Source organism: Lactuca serriola, chromosome 1 (genome assembly GCF_051521515.1).
Source record: "Lactuca serriola cultivar US96UC23 chromosome 1, Lser_US96UC23_V15, whole genome shotgun sequence".
In the NCBI taxonomy this organism is placed as follows: Eukaryota; Viridiplantae; Streptophyta; class Magnoliopsida; order Asterales; family Asteraceae; genus Lactuca; species Lactuca serriola.
The window spans coordinates 52,013,407-52,035,590 of NC_136408.1; the positions used below are offsets into that span (position 1 = coordinate 52,013,407).

At 34.2% G+C, this 22,184-nt stretch overlaps 2 protein-coding genes across 2 annotated transcripts; one reads left to right on the plus strand and one right to left on the minus strand.

Moving 5' to 3' along the window:
- The first annotated feature begins 1,265 nt into the window (after positions 1-1,265).
- RDR6 (RNA-dependent RNA polymerase 6) lies at positions 1,266-6,445 on the plus strand. The gene is made up of 3 exons (XM_079026570.1): positions 1,266-1,519; positions 2,261-5,077; positions 5,387-6,445. Exons 2-3 carry the CDS (start codon positions 2,354-2,356, stop codon positions 6,260-6,262), a joined length of 3,600 nt encoding a protein of 1,199 aa, XP_078882696.1. The 5' UTR covers positions 1,266-1,519; positions 2,261-2,353; the 3' UTR covers positions 6,263-6,445.
- A 9,106-nt stretch (positions 6,446-15,551) lies between these two features.
- On the minus strand, positions 15,552-17,204 carry LOC145088309 (ethylene-responsive transcription factor SHINE 2-like). Its single transcript, XM_079026578.1, has 2 exons — positions 16,980-17,204; positions 15,552-16,371 (listed from the first exon to the last, which is right to left on the minus strand). The coding sequence occupies exons 1-2, from the start codon at positions 17,060-17,062 to the stop codon at positions 15,855-15,857; spliced, it is 600 nt and encodes a 199-aa protein (XP_078882704.1). The 5' UTR covers positions 17,063-17,204; the 3' UTR covers positions 15,552-15,854.
- Between the last annotated feature and the right edge of the window lie 4,980 nt (positions 17,205-22,184).

Sequence of the window (22,184 nt, forward strand, 5' to 3'; positions counted from 1 at the left end):
CCGTGGATACGATCTTTTTGTCACTATACACTATTTTAGTGTGCAAGATTTATAATATTTATTTTGTTGGCTTCGACAACCATCATGGTGATACCAACATTCTTTATTAAAATCTTTATATTTAAGTTAATAATAAAAAATATTAAAAATTCAATAGGGTAATTTAGTCATTTCAAATCATTTAGAAACCAAAACCGCAACAAAAACCATATTTGAAGGACGGTCCGAATGAAAAATTAAATTTAAGGACAAAACTTGCATATTAGACCGAACCACAAGGACGAGTCATGTAACTTACTCAACACTATTAAAATATGTACCAAATCTTTATCAATAAGCATGAGTAGGGATATCAAAAACTCTATGGGACCCCGACTCCGTATAAAATAAATTTAAAAAAAACAAGGACGGAGTCGGGATTAAACCGAATTTTATGTATACAAAAAAGATTATCAACCCCCAAACGAGTTTCTATTAGCAACCATTGCAAATTAACACCTTGAAGATTAACTAGCAGGGGCCTCATAGTCAAATAGAGTTAAGAAAGGGTAAAACCAAAAAAAATTATTAATCATCAACACATCAACTCCATCATTTAAGCCTCTTTACACTTGTTTTAGAAATTCTTCAAACTTGTTCTTAGATAACATTTTTTATTTGAACAAAAAATATAATCTGCTTTTAAGTTATTCATAATTCCACCTATGTTTCATACGTGACATGAACCTCGACCTCAACGAATGATGATAACACTTGATACCATCATCTCGCTAGAAACATTTGGTTTAGATCACATCAAACCAGGAATTACATCATGTGGCCTAGGGCACATCGGTGGGTCTAACCCTTTGATACATCTGGGCTTTGAACCAAATTGGGGACACGACCAAAACCTCTTGCATTGTTGCGATCCGTCCAAGATGTCATGGTTACAATTGGGCCTTCCGAACAAATCACCATTTTGGTGATCATATTTTCTAGGAAGAGGGTCCAACTATGTGCAAAAAGAAAAGACAATAATGATTTAAAATTGAAGGTTTATGTTACATTAAAATCCTAAGTGAAGGGAGAGTAAAGAAACAAAGAAAGTACCCTGATATGTGAGGTATATGCTTAGACTAAACGGTAAAAAACAAATAGAGTTGGTCTTAGGAAGCAAATGTAGAAGTCTTTGAAATCACACGAGCATCCACATACAAAATAGGACCGAACATGTGACTATTTTTCAAAACAAAGGGACCATTTGTATAATTTAGTAAAAATTAGGTGATTATTTTCGGTATTTTTCTCTCGTCTGTATTCCCATTTTTGGTGAAAGAGAGAACCCATTCCCGCGTGAGTATCACAAAAAAGAACCAGTTGTCCTCCCTCTATTATATTCTAAGTACAATCACCAGTCTAGTCTGTTTGCTTTTCTTCATCAATCCATTGCCTTTTGATCGCATTCAGTTTAATTGTTTCTCAGTGTATCATTCGCTTTCTGAAATGGGTTTCATCATTTCTCACAAATGAACTAAAGGTTAGTGGGAAATCCATGATTTTAGGGTTCGATTATGAGAATTTTCCAGTATTCTACTTCTACTTCTTGATTGTTTTTACTGCGATTGAGAGTTGGGCCCTGATCATAAAACTTCGAATCAGAAAGTTGTTTCTTTTGTGGGTTTTCAATTTGCGTGCAGTGATGGTGAGGCGCAATGAAAGAAGGGTTTAATTAATAATCTGATTTCATTACTCTCGCCGTTCCATATTTTATGCGATTTGGCCTTTGAATGTCAAATACTACATTTCAAACTACTAGTTTCATGAATCATGCTTAATCCATGGTTTCTTGAATGTTTTAATGTTGATACCTTTTCTTTCTTTCTTTTTTATAAGTAAAGAAGTAAAAAAATCGACTAACCTAGTATAAACCCTTGTTTGATGATTCTTTTTATGTTAATGATAAACACCAACTGTTAGTCGATCTCTTCTCCTACAACTTCGACCTCTTTGATGATTTATACATCTTTGACATCCTTTGTAGTTATGAACACAAGGTGTTTGATGAAATTCCCCAATGAGAGTATCAATCTTTACACACATTATATTTGTTCATTTTGCTTTTTAGTATTGGGGGCTTATATGCTACATGTATTTTCGAATATGCTTAACCTTTTACCTTTCTACGAAATTTTCCTGCTTTTCATCTAAGAAGAAAACTATATTACTTACATAATAAAAATGAATTAACACTTGTGAGTTTGGTGTAAATCATTTGCAGGTTTGACGTTTTATTAACACTTGCATGATCCAAGAAAGAAGCCCTTTCTTATAAAGTTCCAAACTTTACACTCAAACATCTTTAAAGAAAAAAATGGAGTCTGAGAGAAGTGACAAGGAACTAGTGGTTACACAAGTCAGTATAGGAGGGTTTGATAATAATATCACTGCAAAGAGGCTTTTGGACTACATTGAAGCAAAAGCAGGACAAGTTTGGAGGTGTAGGCTAAAAAAATCTTCAACACCTCCCGACACATATCCTGAATTTGATGCTGACCTGGAAAACATTCAAAAACTGAATGATTATGAGAAAGTAGAGCCCCATGCTTTTGTCCATTTCGTTGACCCTGATTCAGTCAACTCTATTAAAGAAGCTGAAGGCAAATGTGAACTTGTTCTGGACAACAACTATTTAAAGGTCAACTTAGGGCCCGAAAATCCTTACCGAATGAACCAACGTAGAAGGACGAAAACGCCCTTCAAGTTGTCAAATGTGGTTCTGGAAATCGGGCTGTTAGCTAGCCGGGATAAGTTTTTAGTAGGCTGGAGAGGGCCTTCTTCTGGGCTTGACTTTCTGATTGACCCGTTTGACTGTAGTTGTAAGTTTCTCTTTACCAAAGACACAGCTTTCTCTTTTAAAGGTACAAAAGATCATGCTGTGATTAAATGCAACTACAAAGTGGAATTTTTAGCAAGAGATGTGAATGATATCAAAGAGTACATGGATTATTCACAGGCATCTCAGGTGTTAGTTTTCCAGTTAGCTTCAGCTCCTCTGATCTCCTACAGAACAGCAGATGATGACATTGCTATTACACACCCATCTGAAATGTTGGATGATGATGATCCCTGGATCCGGACCACTGATTTCACGCCAGGTGGCGCTATTGGGAGATGCAACACCTACCGTATTTTGATCCGGATCCGTGATGTCCCAAAAGTAAAAAAAGCTTTGGAGTTTCTCAAAGAACAAAGGGTACACATCGATCACCCTACAAGAAATCTAAAAGTTGAAAACGAACCAGACTTCGGATCCCCTTTGCGGGACCCGTTTTTCTGCATTCAATACAAGATGGACATACCCTTCAAAGTCTTGTTTTTGGTGAATGCTGTGTTAAATAAGTGCATCATTAATCAACATCAATTCACAGAAAAGGTATTCGATTTACTTAGGGATGCGAAAGAGGAGGTGACTGTTGCTGCCTTAAAACACATCTGCTCTTACCGTAGACCCGTGTATGATGGATTTACACGGGTCAAAATCGTTCAAGAATGGCTGATGAACAACCCTAAACTCATTGATGAAGAAGGAGGACAAAAGGATATCATTGAAGTGAGAAGATTGATCATTACTCCAAGTAAAGCCTATTGTTTGCCTCCAGAAGTTGAACTTTCAAACCGTGTTCTTCGACACTATCGCGATGTTTCTGATCGGTTTTTACGTGTCACCTTCATGGATGAAGGTATGAGAACATTAAACAACCATGTTCTCAATTTCTACCCTGCTCCCATTGTAAAAGACATAACATTGAGTTTTATAGCACAAAAGACAACCATGTTTAGACGTGTGAAGAACATTTTGAGTCAAGGGTTTTACTTATGTGGGCGAAAATACTCTTTCTTGGCTTTTTCTGCAAATCAATTACGTGATCGATCCGCATGGTTTTTTGCTGAAAAAGACAAGCTTACTTGTAAAGATATAATCTCTTGGATGGGGAAATTCAATAACAAAAATGTCGCGAAATGTGCTGCAAGAATGGGACAATGCTTTTCATCAACATACGCGACAGTTGAGGTCCCGAGACATGAGGTCGATTTGGAACTCGAAGACATTAAAAGAAACGGGTATACATTCTCAGATGGGGTCGGGAAAATTTCTCCCGAACTTGCCCTTGAAGTTGCTGAGAAACTACAATTGAAAGACAATCAACCATGTGCATATCAGATTAGATATGCAGGGTGTAAAGGGGTAGTTGTGTGGTGGCCTGATAAAAAAGGAGATAATATAAAACTTTCTTTAAGGCCAAGTATGAATAAATTCGAATCTGATCACACAGTTCTTGAAATATGTTCTTGGACTAGGTTACAACCCGGGTTTTTAAACAGACAGATTATAACTTTACTTTCGGCTTTGAACGTGAAAGATGATATCTTTTGGAATATGCAAATGAAAATGGTGAAGAAGTTGAACTTAATGCTTACAGACACTGATGTTGCATTTGATGTCCTCACAGCTTCATGTGCTGAAAGTGGAAACACAGCTTCGATAATGTTGGGTGCGGGTTTTAAACCTCAAAGTGAGCCTCATCTTAGGGGGATGTTAAGTAGTATTCGAGTTGCTCAACTTGAAGATTTGAGGGAGAAATCAAGAATTTTTGTGCAAGATGGAAGGTGGTTAATGGGGTGTTTGGATGAATTGGGTGTTCTTGAACAAGGTCAGTGTTTTATTCAAGTATCGAATCCGTCTGTTGAGAATTGTTTTGCGAAACACGGGTCGAGGTTTTGTGATACAGATAGGAATTTGAAGGTGATTGAGGGTAATGTGGTAATTGCAAAAAACCCGTGTCTTCATCCGGGTGATGTTAGGGTTTTGAAAGCAGTGAATGTTCCGGGACTGGAACATCTTTTTGATTGTTTGGTGTTTCCCCAGAAGGGTGATAGGCCCCACACGGATGAAGCTTCAGGAAGCGATCTTGATGGGGATCTGTATTTTGTTACCTGGGATGAAATGCTTATCCCACCTAGTAAAAGAAGCTGGCCACCAATGGAGTATACTGCTGCCGAAGCTAAACAGTTGCCACGTGATGTTAAACACTCGGTAACTTTTTGATATACCCATTTTAACCTTCTGGTTGCTTTAGCTTTTGATATGCTGTATTGGGTATCGAGGAAGTTTTTCAAGGGCAAAACGGTCATTTCTTTTTTCTTAAATGGTTCCATGGTGTACCACCTTTTTGATTGACTTTCACTTTGCTCTTTAAACATAGCAGTTTTCGAAAGCTGAAATTGATATGATTTTTTTTGGAAAATACTTACTTTAGTAAGTTGAAAATTAGTAAAAGTCAAACCCCATTGGTTTTTGACCTTATGAATCTAAGTCTACATTTTTACTTTTTCTTCCCAACAGGACATAATAGAGTTTTTCACAAAAAACATGGTGAACGACAGTCTTGGAACAATTTGCAACGCGCATGTGGTCCATGCTGACATGAGCGATTACGGAGCTCTGGATGAAAAATGCGTAAAACTAGCAGAACTAGCCGCCACAGCCGTCGATTTCCCCAAAACCGGGAAGATTGTCAGCATGCCACCTCAGCTGAGACCAAAGCTATACCCTGACTACATGGGTAAAGAAAGTTTCCAATCTTACAAATCCAAAAAAATCCTCGGGAAACTCTATCGCCAAATCAAAGACGTTTACAACGATGATGTCATGCCATCTTCAGAGCTTCACATCCTCCCAACCCATGTTCCATATGACAAAGATCTCGAGATTCTAGAAGCTTCAAACTTTATAAAAGAGGCATGGGGATCTAAGCTATCATATGACAGACAACTAAACGGTCTTCTCGGACAGTACAAGGTGGCCCGTGAAGAAGAAATTGTCACGGGTCATATATGGTCAATGCCAAAACACAGTAGCAAGAAACAAGGGGAAATGAAAGAAAGAATCAAGCATGCTTATAGCGCGTTAAGGAAAGACTTCCGGAAGGTGTTTGACCATTTAGGTCCTGAGTTTGACCAGCTTCCGGAAGAAGAGAGAAACGTGATGTTTGAGAGAAAGGCATCGGCTTGGTACCAGGTTACTTATCATCCGGATTGGGTTAAGGAATCATTGGATTTGCAAGAACCTGATGGGGGAAGTGAAACTGTGAATTTGAGTTTTGCATGGATTGCAGCTGATTATCTTGCGAGAATTAAGATTAAGAAAAGGGGAAAAGGAGACGGGAATTCGTGTAAACCGATTGATTCGCTTGGCCGATATCTTGCTGACCGCATGTGATTTAGTTGCTGTCATACTTTGGCTGCACGACCACTCTGCCACTTTCTCCCTGAATCAATGTGTTGGTTTTTCTTTATTAATGCAATGAAATCATGTTCAATATAATATATATTTAAGGACTTGTAAAAGGTGAGACCTAATGAAAAATCAAAAGTCGTATTTTTCTGACTTTTTTCTATTTAATTGTTTTTTTATACATAAAGTATAAAAAATGATAACAATCCCTATTTAACTATTTTAGTTTTCTAAAAAATATTGAGGATAGATTACAGTCGAATTGGTGAAGTTTGTCGTAGTTGTTATCTTGACTTATCAAAGTTGACTCGGTCTATGGTCGTATAGATTTTTTTCAAACTTGGATTGATGGCCGAGCAAGATTACCCAATGGGCAGGCAATCAACTGCAACAATCAATGTCTTGTTAACTTCTGTTTTTAACTGTCACAAAATGAACGGATCACTTTAATTTCAAACATAAAATATTTTGCTAATTAATAAAAGAAAAAAAAAAGCAAATGTACTTAAAATTTGTTTATAGAATCCGTATAAGACATCTGTTCATATAATTTAGATAAATTTTAGAAATTTCAATTATAAATGTCATAAGAACAACAATAATACGTTTGTCCCATACAAATGGGGTTAGGGAGGTAACTGGTAAGATACTAAGATAGTCAGTAACACCTATCTATCATTGAGTAGTGAGATTGTTTCTGTAGATATTGGATTGGAATGGTTTTTTTTTTTTTTTTTCCTAGAGGAGGGTATGGACCAAATAATTTTTTTTGAGGTTCGTAATATGAAAAATATAAAAATAAAGAACATTTCACGTTTGAAATTAAAAAAATAAAAATATAAAAAATACTTTAATTGTAGTACAACGAATAATCAGCTTTTGAAAATGTTTTGAACCAAAAACCGATGTTGATCCACGCTAGTCAGATCCAAGTACAGTTTTCTGGGGTTGTCGGCAAGGACCATTTGTCATGGTATGAGACTATGAGTATGGTTTATAAATATAATAAAATAACTTTTAGTGTTAAATATAGGAAAATTTGGTTTGAAGAAATGACAATTGGCAAATGGGTATATTGCATATAAATTTTTTTTTTTATTTTTTTATATATTGGCTTGCTGTGTGACTGTGTGTGGTCCTTTTCCATGCCTTTATTGATATATGGTTGGTAAGGCATTTCCTTAAACATCCCAATCAACACCTACCACGTGTATATGCACCATGTGTAGTTTCCTTCGCTTCATTTTACGCCATTAAATCCAAACGGTGACATTTTTACAAAGGACAAATGCAACCAAGAACAAGTTTTTACTTTAATGACTCAGACATTTAAATACATAACACTTACAAATCGATAAATAAGATCCAACCCTCCAAAACGTGTTTTCAAATAGCAAATCATCGAAGCCTGGACGATTATATGGAAATCAAAATACTTTTGCACGACATTATAACCTCCAAACTGTAAGTTGTTCAATATTCTTGTCGATTTCTTGTTAGATTCCTTGTTAGATGTTCACATTTTCTTTTTTTGTGAATTCTATTTCTCTTTCACAGCTCATTAAATGGCATCTTGTCCCATGAAATTTAATATCAATAGTGAAAATATGGACGAGAGTAAGGTAAAATACCATGATAATGACCATGAAAGTGGGGTCTCATTAGATGTTGAAATAGATGGAGGCTTTACGAGGTTTCATGAGAAACACTCAAAATGATACACATTTAAATCTATTACATGACAACAAAATGTTGAACGGTGTGGTGCTGTTGTAGGGAAGGGTGTACAAAAGTGATGGACCATATAGTAACCTTGACGAAGAGTTTGGCATGAATGGTGCAACAATGAAGGTCTTAACATTGAATACAATGAAAAAAAGGAAGTATGGAACCTTATGAGGCAAATCAAGTGAGATATGAGACCCTTGAACAATTGAAGTTTTCTTTGATGAATTATGTTGTGGTTAATGGTTACCCTTTGCAATTTACAATGTCTGAAAATTATGAAGTTCAAGTTAGTGTTGCAAAACAAAGATGGTAAAACATAAATAAATAGTTTCCAAACAATTCTTAAAGCTAAATATTGATGAAAATCGCATCTAACTCTTCTTTGGATCGAACATATGAAAAATAGAAGTCCAACTTATCTTTCGACAAAAGCGCTCAAAAACTAATTCTTGCGTTTACATCAGGGGCGGAGCTTCTTCTTCTTCTTCTTTTTTTTTTTTTTTTTGGGTGGGGGGTGAGGGAGTATTAGAAACTATGTTCTTACATATAAAAAACCATTTTTCAGCAATTAAACACCAAAATTATCTACAATTACCAATCTTATCGTTCTATTGATTTTCATTATGAGTTTCTTCATCATAAACCTTTCGTTTGAAAAAACAATAAATGACTTTCATTTTTCCCATGAAATTATATGATTGTATTAATAAAAACAAAATTGAAATCATCATCTCATAAACCAACAAGCAAAATTCTGCAACAATTTCTCTAACACAACAATGCTCCTAACTTAAATTCAATATTCATCTATCATAACAAAATTATGCAATAATTTATCTAACAATGCTCTTAAATTATGTAAAATTTATCTAACAATAAACAATTTATCTAACAATCTAAAATCATTATGATTTATGAACATAAAAATCAGGGGCTGAAATCAAGACAAAAGAACACTGAATAGGAGAAGAGAGAAGAGATAAATAGAGAGAACTGAGAATTGAGAACATACCTAAGCAGGGAGGGGCAATGAATCATATCAACGAAGGATGGAGTGACAACGACTCAACGAGGGTTATTGGGTTAGAGTTTGAGCGACGATTGTTAACAATTTGTTAGTTCGTTTGACTTTTTGCTCTTGTGGTTCAGACTGCACACGGGGGCCACAACCCAAGTTTAAAATATTTATGCCTATTATGCATAAAAAATATTGGTCCATTGACTATTCTAATAAAAAAATAAAGGGGGCCACAGCCCCCCCTAGCCTTAATAAAGATGCGCCATGGTTAACACGATTCGTGTACTAGGCTAAGAAACACACGACTTGTGTAAACCGAAAAATACATTGCTCTTTCTTGCAATTCAGGCAAAGTTTGTTGCTATTTTTAGCATCTGACCCAATTACACAACATGTTTAAATATAAACCAAAACACACGAACCATGTAATCTTCAAAGTACATTGCTTCTTTTTCTTCATTTCAAAACCCACAAACCATGTAGTGTGTGTTTTCTTAAGAAGTAAAATATATGCTAAAGAAGTGTTGGACCAAAAGTCAACAATGTGTTGAATATCAAAATAAATAGAAAAACAATCAAACCAAAAAATAGTATTTAGAATTATATGTCGACTAGTTGAAATCATCATCTCATAAAAACAAAATGCTCCTAACACAACAAGCAAAATTATGCAACAAGCAAAATTTTGTATCAATAAAAACAAAATTGAAATCATCATCTCATAAACCAACAAACAAAATTCTACAACAATTTCTCTAACACAACAATGCTCCTAACTTAAATTCAATATTCATATATCATAACAAAATTATGCAATAATTTATCTAACAATGCTCCTAAATTATGTAAAATTATCTAACAATATGAAATCATTATGATTTATGAACATAAAAATCAGGAGGGCTGAAATCAAGACAAAAGAACACTGAATAGGAGAAGAGAGAAGAGATAAATAGAGAGAACTGAGAATTGAGAACATACCTGAGCAGGGAGGGGCGATGAATCATATCAACGAAGGATGGAGTGACAACGACTCAACAAGGGTTATTGGGTTAGAGTTTGAGCGATGATTGTTGACGATTTGTTAGTTCGTTTGACTTTTGCTCTTACTCTTCTGGTTCAGACTGCACACGGGGGCCATAACCCAAGTTTAAAATATTTAAGCCTATTATGCATAAAAAAATATTGGTCCATTGACTATTCTAATAAAAAAAATAAGGGGGGCCACAGGCCCCCTATCCTTAATAAAGATGCACGATAGTTAACACGATTCGTGTAGTAGGCTAAGAAACACACGACTTGCGCAAACCGAAAAGTACATTACTCTTTCTTGCAATTCAGGCAAAGTTTGTTGCTATTTTTAGCATCGGACCCAATTACACAACATGTTTAAATACAAACCAAAACACACGAACCATGTATTCTTCAAAGTACATTGCTTCTTTTTCTTCATTTCAAAACCCATGAACCACGTAGTTTGTATTTTCTTAAGAAGTAAAATATATGCCAAAGAAGTGTTAGACTAAAAGTCAACAATGTGTTGAATATCGAAATAGATAGAAAAACAATCAAACCAAAAAATAATATTGAGATTATATGTTGACTAGTTGCAAATAATAGATTCAGTTATTATTATTAATTTTCGAGTATCACAATATTGTCCGTTTTGAGTTGTATTTATTAACTACAACTAACGTATCACAATGTGTAAGTTTGGTCAATCTCTAGTATTCACTAAAGTCTTTAAAGTTTAAAGGCTTAACAAGAAAAAAAAACTTATAACACATTTTTAGTTACTCCTCCCACCAATGTGGGATGCTTGGAATCTGACAACTTGTAATTTACCCATTAAATTTCCAATACAATCTGCATAAAGAAAAAATGTATGTGTTTTTTTAAGCATGTATGCTAAATTTTTTTTATTTATGTAAATAAAGTTAAATTAAATTAAATCATACGAGTAACCATACCATATCATTACTCATTACCATCACCACCATCCTTACCATCTTCGAAAACCATCATGTTGCAAAAATCAATAAGAACAATGTTCAAATTCAAAACAAAATCAACCAAGAACAAACAACAATCCAAAACAAAAACAAATTTTAAAAAACAAGAAAAAATTAAATAGAAAACTTGAAAATTTGATAAAAAACAAACCAAATCGAATTTTTTTTAAACTAATTAAAAAAAAGTTGACAAACTTTAGAAGCTATAGAGTAATAAATGTCTTCCAATTCTGCAAGCTATTTTTACATCTTTTGTAAAACCAAGGTTGTAAATATCGTTCGGCGGTAGCTTGGCGGTCAACTGACGATAAACGATTAATCGGACTAGGCCGAGATTAATCGGGAACCCTAAATTATTAATAAAATTATTTAAAAAAAATAATATTTCCTAAAAAATTAAGTATTTGAAAATTAAAAAATTTAAAATTTTGTAAGAAAATTTTAATATAATATTTTAAAATTTGATAACTTAAAATTTTGAAAATATAAAATTTTGGTCTAATATTTGAAAAATAAATTTTTTGAATTTTTAAAAAATATAACTCGCCTATGACAGTCGAGACCGTCAAGGATCGCCAAACCCGAGTTTGACCGATTTTGACAAATTTCCGCTAAGCACCCTAATCGCAATCAGTTCAAGGCCGCCAAACGATTAATTGCTGATTAATTATCGGTCGCCAAGGCCGATTTCTGCACCACGATGTAAAACAAAACATTTTTTTTTCTTTTTTATCTTTTAGTTTGTAAATATATATGGAGCCAATATTGCATCTTCAAAAGCAGAGACTCGATGAGGATAGACAGGGATATATTGAGCCACAAGGGTGCGGGAAGTGAACTTTGATACCATGTAAATATATGTGGAGTCTAAATTTTTTTTTTTTTTTTTTTTTTAAATGACTTGTAGGGAAAGAGACTCCAACATATATAATTATTTAGGGTAAATTACACCAATCGTCCCTCGTGTATATGCCAAAAAGCGTGTTTAGTCCCTATTTTCAAAAATTAACTCGGATCGTCCCTGTATTATGTTTTTTTCACTCGGGCAGTCCCTGAAGACATAAAATGACTATTTTACCCTTAGTAATTTCTTTTTTTATATTTATATTATTTGTTTATCATTTTTTAGAATTAAAAAAGGAATATAATAAAATAAATACCCCCCCCCCCCCTTAATTACACGTTCAACCCTACATTTCCCTTCAGTTTCCCGACATCCCCTTTCACCTTTGCCGGCCACCAGGAGGAGTGTAGATGAGAGCACACAAGTGGCAATGACGACTTCATCTCCGTCAATCTTCTAACAACCACCAACCTTAATTTCCGTCTCTTTTTCCCTCTCTCTCGTACCATCACACATGAAATCCCCAAATAGAGCTCCAATTTTACATAGACGGTGGTTTCGACACCCTATGTCGCGATTCTTTATCTCACATTGATGGGGGTATTTCAGAAATCGAGATTGAGTCATTTGAAATCAAAGAAAGGAGCGTATGGTTCTTTTATTCAAACTCGTTTAAGACGGTGGTGGCATATACAGATATCGATAGGGAAGAAGATGATGATGGTGGCAACAAACAAGGTCTCGTTGAAGCCTTACCAGAGACAATCCAGCAGTAATCAGATTTGCATCACCGTCGCTCATCTCCTCCTCCTCCATCTCTGCCGCCGCCTGCTTTCAGGTTAAGAACCCTAAATCCTTTCCTGATTTCGAATTTAACATTGTCGTACCCTGATTCTTCCTTCTTGATCTGCCTTGATTATTCTTTCCTAATTTGTTGATGGATTTACCGATGGAGGCTGCTGGTGGTGTTAACAGTAAATTTGGATGGGTCAATGGTGGTTTGAGTGAAACACTTGCTTTGAACGGAGGAGTGTATGGGATGAAGTGAGGGGTGGCAGTGATACTCTATTTTCCGGTGAGGGTTAGTGATGGTGCTATAATTTCCGAAGGTGGTGTAGATTACATGTGGTGGTGGTGGTCATGTCTTCAACAAAACAGAAAAATAATTAAAATAAAATTTAATAATTAAAATGTCAAAAATGTTAAAAATAAATGAAAAGGTAAAGGAAAAGGGCATTTTAGTCTTTTTATGTGTCATAAGGGATTAAACGTGCAAATTTAAACTAACGAGGGATCAAACGTGCAACTTTTAACGATACGAGGGACGGTCCGAGTTAATTTTTAAAAATAGGGACTAAACACGCTTTCTAGCATATGCACGAGGGACTATTGGTGTAATTTACCCAATTATTTATAACACGATATCGCACCGATACAATATACTCTAACATAATTTTTAAGAATTAAACATTTTATGCTTACATATTTCTACGACTCAATCAGAAATATTTTTTTTTCCTTCCCCGATTTCCTGAAATTTACACGGAAGCTTTATCAACATCAAGCATATTGTCATCTTCAAATGTTCCTGCAACACTTTAAGATACGCACAAATATCGGGTGCCATCATTTTATAAAAAAATGGCCTAAAAATATTGAAAATGTATGAAATTAAAATGTAAATGGAATGCAGCTACATGAAATAATAAATGTACTAGAAAATACATAAAATACTATCACACTGATGTGACATAAAATATTAAAAGAACAACTTGTAAAACTTACTTGAAAACCTTCCGTGGAATTACTTGATCAGTGGGCAAAATGAATATACAATCTCAATCGAAAAGAATTTAGTAGCTACTCTCTGACAGAAAGATTATATTGTTGTTGTGATGTTATTTTATTATTATTGAAAAAAGTGTCCAATCAATAGAATTTCGAAGAGTTTGAGATATTATTATTTTTGAATTGTGTCAAAACCCATTGTTTTGTGATTCTATTATCACTTTTTAGGCATTTTAGTGACTGGCCCTATAATATATCAAACTTAATACATTCTTTTTTTTTTTTTTTTCTTTTTTTAAATAATTGAGTGAGATCACCAAGATGTTGTATTAGGTTAGAGACTTAGATTGTTTTTCATTAATATAGAATGTGAAGATATCACATATCATCTTTTTTTTTCTTTTTTTTATTTAATTCATGCTTTTTGTATTTTTGTCGGATTAGGTTCATAATTCTGTCTATTTCAATAACATTTCGTCGTCTCATGATCCACCACAAAGAAAATGTCATCTTCCAACTGTTTTAATGACACATAAGTTGGTTAGATCTCTAATGCAAACCACCACAAGAACATACACATGATCTTCTTTTGTCGGTTTATAGAGTACTTCCACTATGTGGACCATAAATTGTATCTAAAAGTTATAAAATTTTACTTGTGGCCTTGAATTATGGAGAGCTAGAGAATTGATTAGGATGATAGCTATATGGAGACTTTTCCATTGATGATATTGTAATCATAATAAAGAAGTAGGAACCATGAGAGGACATGAAATAGACCTCAGTAGGTGTATCTCACTATCATTTTCTAATTGAGAGGTCATGACCTAAATGTTTCATGTACTCCTTTAATTTCAACTAGTAATTAAGGACCATTTTAGGAAACCATGTTTTAGAGGAAATAAAACGTGTTTTCTCTGAATATGATTGCAATCCTCTCTGATGCTTTAATTTAATCACGTTTTGTGCAACTAGATTGTCAAAATTATGTATCCACATCACACTAAATGTCAAACTCAACTTGATTCGTTAATACTCATATATGATTAATATGTCATATTAAGAAGGTATGAACGTTGAAGTCAATAGTTTTCAAGTTGATTAATTATCATGAAAACGAAGTTCGATGCACTAATAAATGGTTTTGTGTTAACGATAAGGAATCAAAATTGTCACATAATACGTAAGAGATAATTGTTGTTATGTATTGGCATTAAATGAGATGATAGTTTGGTGCATTAATCACAACAAATTTTAGAAACTTGTCTCATCTATAATGAAATCAACATTCTTTTCTGTTGTCTTTCAAACACTAGGGATTAACAAATATGATCAATGTATGTATATTGTTTTATAGTGCTTGAAGTATTACTATTTTATAGTGGTTAGCTTTATATAGCCTTCATTAGGATCATATATATGCATATTAATAATGAAGAAGGTGAAGACACTATTAGGGATTGAGCCGTATTTGGTAATTCACTGTGATTTTCGGCCCTATACTCTTTAAAACTCATATAGCCTAACCTGAACATTTTCTATAAATGAACAAAGATTGGGGATTTAGGGTTAAAGTTATTTCCTTTGTGGGGTTATCTAGGCCCTTGAACTTGCTATAAATTGCATCATAACCATCTTCTAACTATTCTTTTACTATCAAGATTTATCTATTTTTATGATAAAAATTTCTATCTTCAACCTAAATCAGTCAGACTTTCAAGTTTTAGAAAGTACATAACTATACATACCTTAGTACCTATCCCTTTTTTAACACTAAAACAATGAAATTTAACATAAAACCCCTCAAGTTCTCACTTCTTTAGATATAAACATCTGAAGAAGTCAAAATCATATCACATAATTTGGTAAAGATCAATGTAGCCTTTTGTACTTTATGATAAAAGCTTATAGGCTTATTTTGTGAAACACTAACAACATCTTTTACAATTAAAATTACATCTTTTTACAAGGTACATTGATAAATCTCTCAACATCATGATTCATGAGTAGCTAGCAAGGTTTACCAAAGGATAACTGTTTTTTGTGAAGGGATTGATGTCGTCTATACCTTCAAAGAATCCCGTAGGATTTTCTATATTATTCTTTTTACATATTCAAGAAAAATTATTCATCTCAAGAAAAGGAGGGATTTTCTTTGTAAAAATCCATAGAAAAGTTTGTTTCTTGCTAATTGTTGACTATACAAAGTGAAGGTGGAGTGGAATTCCAGTTTAGCAATTCTTCTATCATCTGCATGACCACCCTATTTTCTTCATCTATGTCATGATCACCTGAAGCACCGTCGTCCTCCACCACTGCCACCATTGGAGATATTGTTTCCTCCACCATCCCTTGATCTTTTCTCTTGCCACCAAGCTCCACCTTCATCACCCAACCTGAACCTGACCCTTTTCCAGGGCGTTTCTGCCATACTCCAATATGTGAATTATCACTATCAAGACGTAGACATGTGAGTGAAGGTGATGGATCCTTGCAGCATTTACGTAGTTTGGCAGCAAGTGTGGCTGCCGGAATCTCTGTCTGGCATGATGACGGAGAGTGGTGAACGTTGCCGGAAAGGTTCTTGTTGGTCGTCGGAAAATTTGTCTTTGCGCTTTGGCCGTTCATCAAAATGGCTGCTTGGTCATATGCCCTGGCTGCTGCCTCCGCCGTCTCAAATGTTCCTAGCCAAATCCTTCTCTTCCTGTTGTACAACTTGCATCAAAGTTTATACATCCATATCAATTATTACATAAATATTTTAACAAGTATATATGTATCAACATCGGCATTCGACAACTCGCACTATTTACATCCATATAATATCAATTATTGAATTGGAATTTATGAAACTCAAAATCACAAAAAGAATTTTTTTTTTATCATTTTATATTCTTAACTTCTACATTTAAATACCAGGATTTTTTTACGCACATTCATCATACACATGCATATTATACACCACTAGATAAATGATCCACAAACAACGAACAAATTCGTTTGCAAAACAGTGACTAGTTACATTTGTAAAAAGTATGTTCCTTAAACACAATAAACTTTGAAAAAAGTGACTTATTAAACATACGATGTTGATTTGTTTTCATTATAAAGAGCTAACATCAAGTGAGAAATTATTCCATAACTTCATATATATATATATATATATATATATATATATATATATATATATATATATATATATATATATATATATATATATATATATATATATATATATATATATATAAGAAAATTATTGTAAAATATGATTGGTAAGTTATTAAAGAAAATGGAGAAAAATGGTGAACTTACAAGAGTGGGTGTCTGATCTCAGATACCCAAGACCCCCATTGCCTTTGCCTGACACCTCTGAACTTCTTCGACGATTGTGCCATGATAGATTAATATGCATGTAGTGTGGTTTGACAGAGGGAAGAATTTATAGGAGATGAGAAGTAGATGATCAAAGTCGGTATATTACTAGGAGAGGAGATGTGGGTAGGTATAGGCCATAGGGTTGGGGTAGGGTGGTTTGGCTTAGAGACACAAGATCGTATAGGGGATGATCATAAGTTATAAAATAAAAGTTAAATAGTTTTGTAATAACTCGGCAGTATAACAAAGTTACACACCATTTACCGTGGATAAAAATTGAAATCTACCTATTTAATTTAAATATAATCTTTGTAATTGGGAGGTGATATTTTTATTTATATTTTTTATTGGGAAAATGACATAAATGTCCTACGAAGTTTCTAGCGTTGGTCCATTTAGTCTCTAAAGTATTTTTATTGCTTTATGAGGGCATAAATTAGTTTTTGTCGGATCTATTAGGTTCTTTTGGAAAAATTGAAAGGGTAAACCGGATACCCCTTGCCACATAAGCATTTCTTAAGACACCATTTACCTTGACCAAGGTATGTTGACCCATGTATGTGATAAATCATATTCCCTTCGTTCTTCAAATACCTAGAAACTGGATCTTACACAAATCTACAACAACGTTTTCTTGGTTCTTCCCTCCATTTCGTTCCTCATCCTTCCCAAAATACCATAGTCCATGATCACCGCAAACTCTTGGCATGGGGCGGTGATTTCTGTGATCTGTCGAGTGATGGATGTAGCGGTGGTTGGACCTTTTGGTTTTAGATCGGAGAGGTATCTCTTCATGAGAATCGTGAGGTTTTCACTCGGGTATTTCCTTACAACAAACTGAAGTAGCAATCTTCCTCGTCATCTAGGAAATTAGGGCTCCCTAATTTGACAAATCAATCCCAGTTACAATTTTCAACAAGGGCATCCAAACACAACTATTAAGTCGGTTTGCTAAGAGGAGGGAAGGATTCAGGTAGGTAGTTCAGAAAGGAGGATGGATTTGGAAATGGAAGATGAAGGAAGGATTCAAGTAGTTTAAGAAGGAGAGAGCGATTTGGTGGTGAAGAAGAGAGAAAAAAAAATCAAAGAATATTTTTGCGTTTCATACATTTAACTGATTATATTCTTTCTGTTTGAGATCTGATATGGAGATTAAGTACCTGATTATGTTTTTGATGATCTTGACAGACATGGATTTGCAACGGTAACACAGGGGAGCGTTTATGTAAGTATGAGGGGAAGTGGAGTTGTAATGATGCAGAAAGGAGGTGATGACTCAAAGAAATCGAGTACTCCATGGATTCCAGATCCAATTACAGGTTACTACAAGCCAGAGGGACAAACCTCCGTGAACAGATGTTAAAGCACAAAACTCGTGGATAACAAAGCAAACTCATTGAAATTCATCTCCAGAAAGGAGAATGGATTTGGAAATGGAAGAGGAGGGAATGATTCAGGTAGTTCAAGAGGGAGATGGTGATTTGGTGGTGAAGTAGAGAGAAGAAATGAAATATTTTCTCGTGATAAAACAAGAGAGTATGATGGGTTTGTGTTTGGATTAGGTAACAAAGAAATTGTCAAAATGTGATGTTAACTTTCCAATGACTGATGTGGCAAAAATAACTGACTTGACATTGAAACTGGCTAAAATAAGTTATGGTGACTAAAAAAAAGTTGTTTCCTACCTTATGCTCCTATAAAGCAACACAAATAGTTTAAGGACTAAATAAACTAACCCTAGAAACTTCGTAAGGCATTTATGTCATTTTCTCTTTTTTATTAATCTATATAAAATAAAAGTGATTTGATTTTTATATCTTTTATTTTAGTTGAAGATAAACGTGATGGGTTTTGGCCATAAGAACATCCTATGTGCTCATACAAACCCTAATGCTTGGATCTAGGTTTCTCTATTATACATGCAAGTTATCCAAGACTATAAACCCTAATTCTAGCATACAAGTAATCATATTAACATAAGAATGGGTTTAGATCATACCTTGATTGTTATGTAGCAATAACAATCCCAAATCCTTCTTGTATTGACTTTAGAAAGCTTAGAGTCACAAATGTCACTCCTCTAATGGTTCACAAACACCAAGAGCAAGAGGATGAAGAGAAGAGAGGAATGAGGCTGCCCTAAAACGTGTGAAACCCTAGAATAAGTCTTAGCCACGTTTTTGGGTCATAAGGGATGTATATATATAGTTAGGCTATTAGGGTTATCTAACAAAGAAACCCTAATTTGGATGCTTAAGCCCTAAGCAACCCATGAATCCCTTTCCTTAAGGCCTTGGACGATTTCCTTATGGGTTTCCCCATAGAATCTGTCCACTCCTTAATATAAAGCAATCCATGGCCCAAATTGCAATTATCTTATAATTACAATTCCAGTCCCTTAAGTTTAATTAATCTCTTTTAGTCACAAAAACTAATTACCAATTAATTCTTGACTAATATTAATTAAACAATATGATTTCTCCTTTAATATATTATTCTCATAATATATTAATAAATCATATTTAATCCTTTCTCTCCATAATTCATCTTATCAAGTTGCTTTGGTGAAGGCAACCCAAAAGAACCATGCACCATCGGGTCAAGTACATACCAAAATAGTTATGGACTTAGACTTCAGATCATCCAACAGTCTCCCACTTGGATAAGTCTAATAACTATTATGCGTATGACTTCAGATCCTGATCTGCAATCGTAGCTTTCCAAAGCCGCTGTCAACTCTGATCCTATTAGATACGCGTGTCCTTTAGATAAGGGATCATATATTCCTCCATTCTAGATATCGTATGAGACATGATTTCAAATCATTCTATTTGTACTATTTCTCGACTTCCGATTTATGACGACTGACTAATTGAACAAATCAAATTAGCCCTAGCCCGGCCGAGCATTTACGTTTGTCATCACTAAATCATCGAGGGGCCCAAAGATATCGCTTTTATCCTACTTTGGATAAAAGGAACGGATAAACTTTGATTCAATGCTCGCTTGCACTTACTCACCGAATCACACACAACAATATGTTTTATAACACCAAGTTACTGGTGCGTTTACATATTATCAATGTGCAACCGACTTGCAAGATACAACTCACACATCTCGGTTTCAAGAATATAAGATGTTATCGTCTCATCAATCACTCGTGATAACAATCCATGAAGTGATCCAAGTGAGCGTGGGTTTAATCCAATGCTCAAATCATATTCATAAGCACTCATGAACGTTGCAGCAAACATTTGCTTATGTCTAATACTCTTTTAGATAATCCACACACCAATTCACGATAGTCTTTATTCATACCTACTTCCAACATATGAACGACTGTGGCCCGTTCGAATAATTTTACTGTTCTAAACCAATTAAATTATTCAGGAAGTCAAAACATGCAAAGTGAAAAACAAGAATAATACTAATCCCATATGGCCTCAAACCTTTGAGCATAAATAAAACACATTTTATTTATCACCATATTGATTACTCATTATTTGTCGTTTCGGTTAATCAACTTCTTACTTGAATTATCACACTTGTCCCATGCTCTTAGCATGCACACAATGTTTACCTATGGTTCTTACTTTGTGAAATAGATCAAATTAAACACATTTCCAATCATTCTCATTTCACAACTCCTAATCCTTTTTTTCATAAGTGAAAGAATATTGAATTCCTGCCACTTATGGAATATGTTAGATTCTAACATTTTATGCAATGATCCTTTCGTAATGTCACTGCACCAAAGTCACAAAGACTATTGCCAATGAAATTACAAAGTCCTCTATCGGAAATTGTTACAATACAATTCCTTAGATATGATGTCTCTCACTCAAAGTAGATTCCTTTGAACATCCTTTTGCATAAAAGTTTCTAATCTAGTCATAGATTTTCAATATTCAATTCCCAATATGGAAACGTTTCCATATTTTCCATATGACAACTCATTCTTAATAGAATCTTATCTATTCATAATAATGTCGATATGGTCCATCCAATATGGAAAAATTTCCATATTTTCCAATACTATACTTCCAACTACTTACAAGCGACCAATCATCGGCGAACTTTGGATTGTCCTTTGATAGTTGTTTAATTATCTTAGTCAAAACCAATTCTTGTCCTTTTTCCCTCTAAATGCGCTAGACATTTGAAAAAATTTAGAATGGTCAAATATTATAGCATTTGCAATCGATCCTATACCCGAAGCGTATGGGACACAATGCATAATGTCTTACATAAAGATTTGATACTTTATCAATCTTCCGCCATAATATTTCATTTGCTATGTTCTCAAAATTCGAATTGTGAAGAGGAATGCCGTAATCATAATCGAAATTTTAAGAACACACTATATACCTTTGACTAAATTTATTAACATTCCACAACCTAAGCCTTTAGATTTGAAATGAAGCATAATATTTTCTCCCTTAATTATAGCAAAACAACTATTCCATCCTTACAACTTTGCAAAGAATGACTCTTGTTTTCTATAATTAATATTGCCAACTTGCAATACTTTCCTTAATAATCATACAATCATAACATTTATGCTCCCACTATCATGATGATTATTATAAAAACATAACACTTTATGCTCCCACTAGCTTCGACATGTATTCAGAAACATCTTAACTTTCAGAAAAACAATACCTATTGAATTTCATAAGTCCATGTTTCTAATACTTAATGCTTTGATAACCTTTTATCAAGGCTTTTTGAACTTATACACCTTTGCCTTAGATAGTTCATATGTGTGTCTAAACAATTAAGACTAATTGCCAAACCTCACAATTCAAATCATGGAAAGGGATACCATAACCATGATCGAATTCGAGAATGCAATTTTTCAATCACTATCTTCTTAAAATCTTTCTTAGTGAAAGCATTTCCTCACAATCATTTTCATGAAGGAGGAAATCTTATGACACTTAGATTTAAACGGTGTATGTGCTCCTATCCATGTGAATTTGTTAAAACCAAAGTTTACGACAAATTCAAACTCATATGGATCGAACTTTCTTAATCTCGATTTCTTGCCTTATGGTAGCACATGTGCCCACCATGTCTTCCAAGTAGTTAAGAACCTTTTCTTATCAATGTACTTTCCATTGATCAAGGTCCTTGCCTTTT